Below are 13838 nucleotides of genomic sequence, written 5' to 3' on the forward strand. Positions count from 1 at the left end.
AAAGCGATCTGCCAGCAGCCATTTTTGCAGGTGGGAAAATACCGGTGAGAGTGCAATTCAGCAAGGACTGGTGACATCACTGAGGCCGCTAGTGACCTCAGTATAACAATTTGCGAGGGATGTCGCAGGGTGTAGGCTAGATTCACAAGTCGGTACTGCCCATTAAAATGGCCAGGCCAACGGGTACAATTAAAGTGGGCTTATTACTTGCAAAGCGATGGCTACAATGTAAAATGGCGTATTCCTTCTACTCTAGTGAAGGTACAAGGTGTGCTACTTGTAAGGTTCGGACCCTTCCTCTGCGGCTGGCGCTGCCTGTAGCCACAGCAGTATACCCGGCACTGACTGTGCACGATCCGTCTGCACAATTTAAAGTGCTTTAGTTCAAAAAGAAACAATTTATCTCTATAATTAAGAAACCCAGAGTCTACTCTCCGGATTCTGCCATGTAATATCCTAGAAATTTTCTATACAAACTATTTCCCCCATAATAACGCAAGTAGGGAACATACTTATACATCACAGGAAGCAGAACAGACCAATGGGGTAAGTTTTATAAAACTTCTAATCAAGAAAAAAAAAGTTGAAGCAGCCAACTCTCGCTTTTTCTTTTTGAATTTTAGTGACTCTCTCCCCATCGTTTATAAATCGCTTCCCATCCTATGTGGTGTGAAACGCTATATTCTGTACAAATGGTAGCAACCCTTGCCAATGACATACGCCATGACAGCCCAACTCCCGTGATGGAAAATGGCACATTTGTTGTAATGCACCACATGTGCCAGCATGCCATCATGCGAGATGACTTGGATTCCATTACATAACTTGCAAGCCCACTGTTGGTCGTAAGGTCGAGACTGGAAATATAAAGGAAGAAAGTGCTACAAAAATGGTCACTAAATCCCTGTCCGAAATAACAATAATGAGAGAGAGGAGTGAACCATTAAGCTCTGGTGGTTTTGGAACAATACAAATGTAATTCAATAAATCCAATATATATATATATATATATATATATATATATATATATATATATATATATATATATATATATACAGGATATATATATATACAGGATATATATATATATAGCAACAACTGTAAGAGCACAAACTGAGTAATAAATATTTACTATATCCATTAAAGTGGTAGGCAAAACACAGCCACGTCACCAAAGAGTGGGACTTCCCTGGTTCAGCATGTTGCCCCAGGATGAGATGTGATTGGCTCGCTTCTCACCCTTTGCTGATGCCCGGATGTCTTCTTCTTGTATTACAGACTGATATTAAAGAGCTACTGTATTAATTATATGATGACGACCATGAAATATATTAGATGTTCACTTGATGATAATTATAATTAAGTGTGAACAACATGGGCTAGTGGTACAGCCATAATGTTCACATCTGCCCAGATTGTGAGACACTCGTATCCGGATCTTACAAAATAGATTACGCTGAGGTTAATCATTACAAGAGTCCAAGGTATTTTATAACAGAACTTAGTAAGTGCCAGTGACATGGTCACTGGGGAACAAGGGCATGGTCCAACATCATATGACAATACAAGTCGGGGACAGTATTTTGTCACATACTGTTTACGTTATGGGACACAGGAAGATTGCAATTGTAAAATAATGTTCTCTTCTCAAGACCAGTCCATGTATTTCCATAGTAAAGTCGGACAGACGGTACAGAATTAATCAGGTAGTCCTCAGGACGGCCGAATAGTTCTTACCCCAACCGCAAGCAAATTATAGGAAATATTATATATAAAGATAAATAATGTTAATAATAAACCACATTTTACGGATAAAGCTGGGCAGACATTGAAAGCGTTCCCGTAACAGGGCACAGGACCGCCGCGCTATTATGCCAGTACTTCACTTATCTCCCTACGTGGAAAGAGCCATTTACTAAATTACGCATCAATTATGTCACATGTCATTTTTTTTATTGAAACCCCCAAATTTCTAGTGGGGGATAGCAGCAAAACATGACCTTAGTTTCCAGTGATGACAGGATTACTAGTAGTCACAGTGATAGGGAGTCCGTAGCCTTTGCACCACCCTTCTATGAGGCAGGTTTGTGCAGTCAGTCACAGGCGGCACTATATATTCCTATCTGAGGGATCAGTGCATGTGGTGTTATCACCCCAAACTAGAGGCCATACTAAACCAAAAAAACATCTGTAGCATTTAAACCTGCAGACACAAAGGACGTACGCCCAAATGAAAACTGAGGCTGTGCTTTGTGGTGCATTTCCCAAAAGAGGCCACAAGATGGCTGCTTTTCTACTAGCACATTTGGTCAGGTAGCAGCCATTTTGTGGGTAAACCAATATCCAGCGTGTCCATTTACCTAAAACTGGAGACACCGCGGAGGCACTTTGCAACTCGTGCCTTGGCAACGCCCCTAGTAGTGAGTGAATCGCTATGTTGTAGACTTAATGGTTCTTTACACAAAATGGCTGCCGGTGGCATCTGCACCTGAACCTGACCCCCGACGATAAACACGTCTATCAGAACCATCTGGTTTCTAGAAAAAAGCCAATGAGCAATCCACAGAGTTACATAAAGAAAAAAAAAAAAGAAAAGCCAGTACGTACATAGGGTTTGTCACATTGAAAATGTCCTAAAATACTATATACAGGTCTGTATCCTCTCTCTGCAGATGCGTTCCTTGCTGTGCTAATAACAATGGGGATTCTGTGTGCTCTGTAAACCCCGTCATGAAGGATGATGTACATAATAGCCACCCACTTATTTTTTTTGTAATCAAAACGAGAAAATAAAATATAAATAAATGACATTACAAAATCTATATGCACGTGTACTGCAAGTACACAAGGGTGCACAATTTAAATCGCACACGCACACACGGAACCGGGGGCGGCGGAGAGTCAGTTTTGTACATTCAGAACCAGCAGGGGGATTATCACTCGTGCAGCAGTTCCTGTAGGCAGTTAGGGGAACGAAAGATTTCAGGGACTTCGCTGTCCAACTTGCAGATAACCTTATAGATGGCCTTCTTCCAGGAAGGATCAACGTCTTTGCCTGCAATAATGGCATTGAAAAACTCTCGTAACGTGATCTGCGCCACTTCCAGGAATCTCTCCGGAACCTGCTGATACAAGGAGACAATGGTATTAGTGAAAGTTTTCAGTTTCCAGTTCCTGATTCTTCAAAGGAAAGCGAGACAGTTCTTCCTAGCGATGAGAGGGCTTACCAAACACCTGCACTGTCTAATTATGGCAGACATCTATTGTCATCTGCATTTAAGAGCGCTATTTATAGAGAGATTTTAATACCCAATGTTCATCTTTGTAAAAGAATAGGGAAGGAGGATAAGCCTGTGGAGGCCGGAGATCCCGGTAAGAATTTCCCTGCGGAATGAGCGCAGATAAGAAGAATGAGGGTTGCAGTCTGCAGAATGGGAGTTGTACTGCTGTGGTGTATCGAGTCAGTTACTGTACTTAGAGCTATCTCATAATATTCTCTGCTTCTGTACTATAACATAGCGCTGTGCTAAATGCACCATAAAGTCTTTCGTTGGACCCTAGTTGATTGCTATGGCTAACAGGACATTGGGGATTGTGCTGCATGAAGTAAGAGGGGGGACGGTAAGATCTGTGTTCTATTCGGCAAAATGCCACAGCATCCAACTGGATTGCTTCCAGCTTATTGGTGGCCATGGAAGACGAGCGTGCTCACAGACCAGTAGCAGACCTCTGTGGCCGTGGGCATTTCCAACAAGCATCGGGTCATTCTGTGGCACTGGCGTCAGTTTTGGGGACACATTGTGCAATAGTGTATGTCACATTTCAGACAAGTAAATGATCAGCGCGAGGTTATTAAATAGGCCTAGGGAGCATCAAATTCATCAGCATTAAATTTACTACCTGAAAGACACAAACTGAAACCCTCCCTAAAATGAATAGGTTTTAATCCGTAGCACCTGTACCAACGCACCCCCCACCCCAAATCCACACACAGGCGAAGTGCACACATCCTAGTAGCACTGATATGTGTCCTTTCATCTCCAAAGTTTATAATGCAGTGATAAAATGCTGATGGTCCCTCTGTCGCGCGGTGTTTGTGAATAAGCTCGGAGCAGGTTTTTATGCTTGGTACTAAGTGCTGAGGAATCGTACTTACTATCAGGGGACTTTTTATAGATGCCTGTTAAATATGAATATTTAAAACGAAGGCATAACCTGCACTGCAGGTCTGTGTGGTACGAGTTCCTTAAACAAACGCCAATACAGGAAACGGCTCCAGAGGGCGGCCGCGGGCACTGCGCTGTTACCCAGACTATATTTTGCAACTTAGCATTATAAAAAGATGTTGCAGACTTTAATTAATCTACATGAGCATAGCAACACGGAACCTACTGCTGCTGCCGTACCACAAGTCCAAGGCTGTCTGTGCATGCTGATACTTGTAGTTCCACAGCAGCTGGTGTGACACAACGATCATACATCCATACAATAGCTGCGATCTTCTAACGCTCTTGCCGCAGAAAGCGGAATTACTCCCCGAATGTCAGTGTGCCCGGCAATAACCACTACGGCTCTATGCTAACAGGAATTACTCCCCGAATGTCAGTGTGCCTGGCAGTAACCGCTGCGGCTCTACGCTAACAGGAATTACTCCCCGAATGTCAGTGTGCCCGGCAGTAACCGCTGCGGCTCTACGCTAACAGGAATTACTCCCCGAATGTCAGTGTGCCCGGCAATAACCACTACGGCCCTACACTAACAGGAATTACTCCCCGAATGTCAGTGTGCCCGGCAGTAACCGCTGCGGCTCTACGCTAACAGGAATTACTCCCCGAATGTCAGTGTGCCCGGCAATAACCACTACGGCCCTACACTAACAGGAATTACTCCCCGAATGTCAGTGTGCCCGGCAGTAACCGCTGCGGCTCTACGCTAACAGGAATTACTCCCCGAATGTCAGTGTGCCCGGCAGTAACCGCTGCGGCTCTACGCTAACAGGAATTACTCCCCGAATGTCAGTGTGCCCGGCAGTAACCGCTGCGGCTCTACGCTAACAGGAATTACTCCCCGAATGTCAGTGTGCCCGGCAATAACCACTACGGCCCTACACTAACAGGAATTACTCCCCGAATGTCAGTGTGCCCGGCATTAACCGCTGCGGCCCTATGCTAACAGGAATTACTCCCCGAATGTCAGTGTGCCCGGCAGTAACCACTGCGGCTCTACGCTAACAGGAATTACTCCCTGAATGTCAGTGTGCCCGGCAGTAACCAATACGGTTCTATGCTAACAGGAATTACTCCCTGAATGTCAGTGTGCCTGGCAAAAACCACTACGGCTCTATGCTAACAGGAATTTCTCCCCGAATGTCAGTGTGCCCGGCAATAACCACTACGGCTCTATGCTAACAGGAATTACTCCCCGAATGTCAGTGTGCCCGGCAGTAACCACTGCGGCTCTACGCTAACAGGAATTACTCCCTGAATGTCAGTGTGCCCGGCAAAAACCACTACGGCTCTATGCTAACAGGAATTACTCCCCGAATGTCAGTGTGCCCGGCAGTAACCAATACGGTTCTATGCTAACAGGAATTACTCCCTGAATGTCAGTGTGCCCGGCAAAAACCACTACGGCTCTATGCTAACAGGAATTACTCCCCGAATGTCAGTGTGCCCGGCAAAAACCACTACGGCTCTATGCTAACAGGAATTACTCCCCGAATGTCAGTATGCCCGGCAGTAACCACTGCGGCTCTACGCTAACAGGAATTACTCCCTGAATGTCAGTGTGCCCGGCAAAAACCACTACGGCTCTATGCTAACAGGATTTACTCCCCGAATGTCAGTGTGCCCGGCAGTAACCGCTGCGGCTTTACGCTAACAGGAATTACTCCCCGAATGTCAGTGTGCCCGGCAGTAACCGCTGCGGCTCTACGCTAACAGGAATTACTCCCCGAATGTCAGTGTGCCCGGCAGTAACCGCTGCGGCTCTACGCTAACAGGAATTACTCCCCGAATGTCAGTGTGCCCGGCAGTAACCGCTGCGGCTCTACTCTGGGGCTCTGCATACGCGCATAGTTTATTATGCATGTGCAGCTCCCCTTTGCGAATGGTTTCGTGGACTTACATAGTCGCTGAGCCATTTGCAAGTATCAGAGCGGTCGGTGGTGAGGACAGGGGTCGCCCATGGGAACGGGTGGTAACCTGACCTTTCTGGGAGTGTCAGAATGCGGTCTGTTAAGTGTTTTAGGGGAAGTCATGTGACCTCAGTTCCGGCCCCCAACCAACTGTATCTATTGCAGCCGCCAAGTAAGTCCTGGGCTGCGCACAGACTGCACACACTGGGGAATCATTACATGGGGAGTGGCTGTTATCTGGGAGTGTCAGGTAAGTCATGTGACCTCAGCTCCGCCCCCGATCAGCCTGATTCTATCACAGCCGCTGAGTAAGTCCTGGGCTGCGCACAGACTGCACATACTGGGGAATCATTACATGGGGAGTGGCTGTTATCTGGGAGTGTCAGGTAAATCATGTGACCTCAGCTCCGCCCCCGATCAGCCTGATTCTATCACAGCCGCTGAGTAGGTCCTGGGCTACACACGGACTGACACAGCGTCACAGGGAACACTGCTCACCAGTGAATGATTTTGCAGTTAATAACCGATCCGGCTAATTTTCACAAGCCCTGTTAAGTAAATTGCAGGCTTGAAGGGGGCAGGAATTCACTATGGGGTATACCTGATCACAGGGCTCCAAATATCAGCAGCCCGAGGACTGAATTAGGCCCATTGCAGCAGAAGTGTAAAGTTGCCCCAAACCGGAGGAGGACGTTCCCTAGCGCCTGTTTATGTTCCACCCTGGACTTTGCATTGTTTGAATCATGCGGCATAAGATTCCCCTCTCTCCTCCTCAGCTGCTTTACCTTCAAGGCTGATTTATTTTATGAAACGGACTGTCCCCCAGCATCTGCAGCTCACAATAAAAGCCTGACATAGCAGCCTGCCTGCCTTCTGTGTCCTGCAGATACACATCATAAGTGTCAGGACATACCAAGGTTAGCGGTCACTGCAACGCGTGTACGGCCCCAGCCTTGCCAAGCGCTCTTGGCAGCTGAATGAATGTCACAGAGAATAGACGGGGAATCACAAAGGGTAAGCGGAAGACAGCCTCTCCTATATTCTGAAGGAGCACCGGCTCGTCGGGAACACTTTGTGGATGAACGCAGGCCTGTTCGCAGTCGCCGACCGGCACGTTGGTATTATCAAATAACGCAGGCATTGATTCACTGGACTCGGTGAGCTCTCTGGTTCTCCAGCCCAGTGCAAGAAGGTGGCAGGGTGTTATCTTCTGACCAATTCCCACCGTGTGGGAGAATTAACCCCTCAGGGGCTTGCTGCCAATGTAGACAAGGGATTGTACTGCTATTACATTAGGATCAATGCTAGCTGGCCATACACTAGTCCAAAGGTTCCCAACTGTTATCCTCAAGGTGCCTTCACGCTCCATATTCCTGGCTCAGCACAGATGGCTAAATCAAACTGAGGTCAAGCATGGATAGACTTAAAACCTGGAGTGTTGGGTTCACCTTTAAGACCGGGTTTTGGAACCTCTGCTCTAGACCAAGTTTCATCCAACTAGTTGGATGGTTAGAATGAAAACCTGGTCATGTATGGGAGCAAAAGACAGTTCTAGAAGATGGACAAACCAAGAACTCAAATAGATTTCACCAACTCATATGAATGCTGCTGGGAACTCGCTGGATGACGAAGGTCCCAGGAACATATCGCTCCTTCCGTCATTACACATCCTGCAGCTGCTAGCAGGGCCAACTGGGCCACATCCATAGCGACTGTGGGCACCCACATTTCCTGCATACATGCTTAGCGATCTGTCCCATATGGTTTTCTGAATTACCCCAAAACTACATATCGGGTCAATATCGGCTCAGTGTGTTCTTGGCTTTAGAACAATACTTATTACAAAACAACAGAGCAATCAAGTTTCATAAATGTCTTCAAAAAGTGATTGCCACTTTCGGAACCTTTCCTTCCTCTACACTGTTTTCCATTCCATAAATAATGGCTTCATTTCTGTTACTGGTAACATTGACAGTGAAGCCATCTGGGGGCAGGAGGGTCTGGGAGAGTCACAGCCACGCCCCCAAGAAGGACACGCCCCCTTAAGTGGTGCACATACCCAGTGCAGCCACACCTTAACATATGTGGCCCCACCCCTTGTATAACTGAAGCCCTCAACTACTGTATACACGATGACTTCTGTTGTACCCTCACCTACAGAGGATGCAGTACATCCGTAGGTAATGGCACCTGCCCGTCTGTGCCCAGGTTACTGTCCTTACAGCGGAGACAATGGGGCAGATTTAACAAGGAGTGAAAATCTTGTTGTCACTGCATTACAATTGATGAATGGTGGTCCAGCTAATCATCTCCTGTGTTTAAAGAAAGTTAGAAGCTAATTGGCTGGAGCACCATGTTTCATTCACAACAAGAGATAACAAGAATATCACTGGTTGATAAATGCTGATTTATTCATTATAGAAAAGACAGGTAACACTTCTCTCCCAGGGGGTCCTACACCCCTGAGAGAGCGGCGACACCCGTACGGCATTTGTCTCAGCTGATGAAATACATGACATTATAGGACATACGCCCGCATCCAGTAAGAGCGGCCGGCGGTGGGATCCCGGCAAATCCTGACTTATTGGTTTCTTTACTATAAAAGGGCAATACAATGCTGACAGTAAGGAGAAGACAATGTCAAGGAGAAAAGGGTATTGGTATTTTGGATACTCTTGACTGCACGGCTTGGAGTTATTCTTGTCACAAATCCTTTTGTCTGCATCTGCTGACTGGCTTGCCTGTAGCCAGCAGCATACTTTAACTGTTTTGTCACCTCTAACATCACACATGCATCAGCTGTCGTGCCTTTGTTATGGGTATTGTCGCACTAATCCACGAGGCTGTTCTCCTGAGCAGTAAATAAAACACAAACTGCTTCTCAGACCATTCCCCATGAATATTTCACATGGCTTTTTACAACCCCTGATTCGCAAAAAACAAACAAAACCAAACAAACTCCCCTCGAACCCCGGTCCTGCGCGGCCGGAGGCAAAGGGTGTATGCCGACTTCGGGTTGCCACGGAAGCCACTTTGCCAATTAAGCAAATTGAAAACTAGCTTTCACCTGTGTTGTATCTTTATCATTCGAGGTGTACAGCAGAATAATCACTTCCTGCCAACACGGAGAGGGGTGGGCAGAGGGCCCATAGTGGGCTGGTCGCATGGGAACGCGCATTGTTTCCTGGACGTGCCCATAAAAACGGTGGGAGCACCCACAAAAAAAAGCTGGGTGTCCATATCCGTGGCACATACGATCCAGTGCTGACTGACTTTTATTTGCAAATGGGTAAAAAATATTTGCCCGTACGACTGCATGCACACGGATGTCCAAGCATACAAATCCATGTGCATTAAACCGCGGCCCTTCACTCGCCCAATGGCAGCGATCAGGACTGAATTATGCGCATAGTCTGCCCCATTCATTCAAGAAACAGTGCTCTATTCAAATAACATTACAATTATAATAAAATAAAAATATTATAAAAATATGTAATTCTGTATTGATACTTTGTTGCCAAGAAAACTGAAATTCCCGGCTCTAAGAAGAACTTTAGGGAAGACAAGAAAGTAGATCCCTTTTTCACAATAATTTAGCCACTAGGGGCTGCTCTTTGAAATCGTGCCTGTCTACTGCACACGGGTGGAGGCAACAAGAACGAGTGGTGGCAACTGTAATAGTTTTGAGAGCGCTCATCCGTTCCTGAAGAAGATTTTCCAGCCGGTGACGTGTGAAGGAGATTTGACCTGAGTAAGATGAAATGATACCTGGGGGAAAGGGACAAACAGTGCAAGCAGGTTACCGAGGATTCATTCACCCTCGTGTGCACATGACTACCTTAGGCAAACTCTGCTGCCCCGGCTGTTTGTCCGGTAAATATTGACTGAGGAGAAACCTTTCTCCCGATAGACCAGCACACGTTGTCTTCTGTAGGACATGACTTGGACAGGACCTGGCTCCTGTACCGAGGAGGTGAAAGGTCAACTGAGACAAATACTAACGTGAGATGGAGGGGAAATATTGTGCAGTGAGCGTGTAACGTCTAATTGGTTGTGAATGGATTCAGTGGTTTCTCACTGATCCCTATGCCAGCGTTCCCTCTCTAATAACTCATAGTACCGACACCACTGATCCCTATGCCAGCGTTCCCTCTCTAATAACTCATAGTACCGACACCACTGATCCCTATGCCAGCATTCCCTCTCTAATAACTCATAGTACTGACACCACTGATCCCTATGCCAGCGTTACCTCTCTAATAACTCATAGTACCGACACCACTGATCCCTATGCCAGCGTTCCCTCTCTAATAACTCATAGTACCGACACCATTGATCCCTAAGCCAGCGTTCCCTCTCTAATAACTCATAGTACCGACACCAGTGATCCCTATGCCAGCGTTACCTCTCTAATAACTCATAGTACCGACACCACTGATCCCTATGCCAGCGTTACCTCTCTAATAACTCATAGTACCGACACCACTGATCCCTATGCCAGCATTCCTTGTCTAATAACTCATAGTACATACACCACTGACCCTATGCCAGCGTTCCCTCTCTAATAACTCATAGTACCGACACCACTGATCCCTATGCCAGCGTTCCCTCTCTAATAACTCATAGTACCGACACCACTGATCCCTATGCCAGCGTTCCCTCTCTAATAACTCATAGTACTGACACCACTGATCCCTATGCCAGCGTTCCCTCTCTAATAACTCATAGTACCGACACCACTGATCCCTATGCCAGCATTCCTTCTCTAATAACTCATAGTACCGACACCACTGATCCCTATGCCAGCGTTCCCTCTCTAATAACTCATAGTACCGACACCACTGATCCCTATGCCAGCGTTCCCTCTCTAATAACTCATAGTACTGACACCACTGATCCCTATGCCAGCGTTCCCTCTCTAATAACTCATAGTACCGACACCACTGATCCCTATGCCAGCGTTACCTCTCTAATAACTCATAGTACCGACACCACTGATCCCTATGCCAGCATTCCTTCTCTAATAACTCATAGTACCGACACCACTGATCCCTATGCCAGCGTTCCCTCTCTAATAACTCATAGTACCGACACCACTGATCCCTATGCCAGCATTCCTTCTCTAATAACTCATAGTACCGACACCACTGATCCCTATGCCAGCGTTCCCTCTCTAATAACTCATAGTACCGACACCACTGATCCCTATGCCAGCGTTCCCTCTCTAATAACTCATAGTACTGACACCACTGATCCCTATGCCAGCGTTCCCTCTCTAATAACTCATAGTACCGACACCACTGATCCCTATGCCAGCGTTACCTCTCTAATAACTCATAGTACCGACACCACTGATCCCTATGCCAGCATTCCTTCTCTAATAACTCATAGTACCGACACCACTGATCCCTATGCCAGCATTCCTTCTCTAATAACTCATAGTACCGACACCACTGATCCCTATGCCAGCATTCCCTCTCTAATAACTCATAGTACCGACACCACTGATCCCTATGCCAGCGTTCCCTCTCTAATAACTCATAGTACCGACACCACTGATCCCTATGCCAGCGTTCCCTCTCTAATAACTCATAGTACTGACACCACTGATCCCTATGCCAGCGTTCCCTCTCTAATAACTCATAGTACCGACACCAGTGATCCCTATGCCAGCGTTCCCTCTCTAATAACTCATAGTACCGACACCAGTGATCCCTATGCCAGCGTTCCCTCTCTAATAACTCATAGTACCGACACCACTGATCCCTATGCCAGCATTCCTTCTCTAATAACTCATAGTACCGACACCAGTGATCCCTATGCCAGCATTCCTTCTCTAATAACTCATAGTACCGACACCAGTGATCCCTATGCCAGCGTTCCCTCTCTAATAACTCATAGTACTGACACCACTGATCCCTACGCCAGCGTTCCCTCTCTAATAACTCATAGTACCGACACCACTGATCCCTATGCCAGCGTTACCTCTCTAATAACTCATAGTACCGACACCACTGATCCCTATGCCAGCGTTCCCTCTCTAATAACTCATAGTACCGACACCACTGATCCCTATGCCAGCGTTCCCTCTCTAATAACTCATAGTACCGACACCACTGATCCCTATGCCAGCGTTCCCTCTCTAATAACTCATAGTACCGACACCACTGATCCCTATGCCAGCGTTCCCTCTCTAATCTCATAGTACTGACATCACTGATCCCTATGCCAGCGTTCCTTCTCTAAAAACTCATAGTACCGACACCACTGATCCCTATGCCAGCGTTCCTTCTCTAATCACTAATAGTATATATATATATATTCTTAGAGTTAGTCTATACTTTCTATCTCTATGTCTTTCTATAACTGTTATTTCATGGGCCACAATCGCTCCCGTATATGTAGTGTGCCCATGACATGCCAGCAGATAAGATCTTTTAGGTAACCTTGTTATTTACTTCCCTGCGAGCTGCTATCAGCCAGAGACTAGTACAGAACATAAGCCTGCACCCTGGTGACAACCTCATTGTGTTCGGTGCACACAGAAGATACGCCTCCACCCTGGTGACAACCTCATTGTGTTCGGTGCACACAGAAGATACGCCTCCACCCTGGTGAAAACCTCATTGTGCCCGGTGCACACAGAAGATACGCCTCCACCCTGGTGACAACCTCATTGTGTCCGGTGCACACAGAAGATACGCCTCCACCCTGGTGACAACCTCATTGTGTCCGGTGCACACAGAAGATACGCCTCCACCCTGGTGACAACCTTATTGTGTCCGGTGCACACAGAAGATACGCCTCCACCCTGGTGACAGCCTCATTGTGTCCGGCGCACACAGAAGATACGCCTCCACCCTGGTGACAGCCTCATTGTGTCCGGTGCTCACAGAAGATACGCCTCCACCCTGGTGACAACCTCATTGTGTCCGACAACCTCATTGTGTTCGGTGCACACAGAAGATACGCCTCCACCCTGGTGACAACCTCATTGTGTTCGGTGCACACAGAAGATACGCCTCCACCCTGGTGACAACCTCATTGTGTCCGGTGCACACAGAAGATACGCCTCCACCCTGGTGACAACCTCATTGTGACCGGTGCACACAGAATATACGCCTCCACCCTGGTGACAGCCTCATTGTGTCCGGTGCACATAGAAGATACGCCTCCACCCTGGTGACAACCTCATTGTGTCCAGTGCACACAGAAGATACGCCTCCGCCCTGGTGACAACCTCATTGTGTCCAGGGCACACAGAAGATACGCCTCCACCCTGGTGACAACCTCATTGTGTTCGGTGCACACAGAAGATACGCCTCCACCCTGGTGACAACCTCATTGTGTCCAGTGCACACAGAAGATACGCCTCCGCCCTGGTGACAACCTCATTGTGTCCAGGGCACACAGAAGATACGCCTCCACCCTGTTGACAACCTCATTGTGTCCGGTGCACACAGAAGATACGCCTCCGCCCTGGTGACAACCTCATTGTGTCTGGTGCACACAGAAGGTACGTCTCCACCCTGGTGACAGCCTCATTGTGTCCGGTGCACACAGAAGATACGCCTCCGCCCTGGTGACAACCTCATTGTGTCTGGTGCACACAGAAGATACGTCTCCACCCTGGTGACAACCTCATTGAAAATATATTAAGTTTGGATAAACGGCTAAACATTTTCCAAATGACCACATACAG

General features: G+C 47.1%; 1 protein-coding gene across 6 annotated transcripts in view; it reads right to left on the minus strand.

Annotated features, from left to right (window-relative positions):
* Positions 1–1063: 1063 nt before the first annotated feature.
* Positions 1064–13838, minus strand: part of PROX1 (prospero homeobox 1) — a 91620-nt gene continuing 78845 nt past the window's right edge. For 5 of the 6 annotated variants that reach the window (XM_083175179.1, XM_083175182.1, XM_083175178.1 and 2 more), the window contains one exon: positions 1064–3122. In XM_083175179.1, the coding sequence (XP_083031305.1) occupies positions 2937–3122 (186 nt within the window). In that variant the 3' untranslated portion in view covers positions 1064–2936. The remainder of the gene's footprint in view (positions 3123–13838) is intronic. The other variant, XM_083175183.1, reaches the window with a different exon arrangement.

The sequence above is a fragment of the Crinia signifera genome, chromosome 3 (assembly GCF_055691185.1).
Source record: "Crinia signifera chromosome 3, ASM5569118v1, whole genome shotgun sequence".
NCBI classification, from domain to species: Eukaryota; Metazoa; Chordata; class Amphibia; order Anura; family Myobatrachidae; genus Crinia; species Crinia signifera.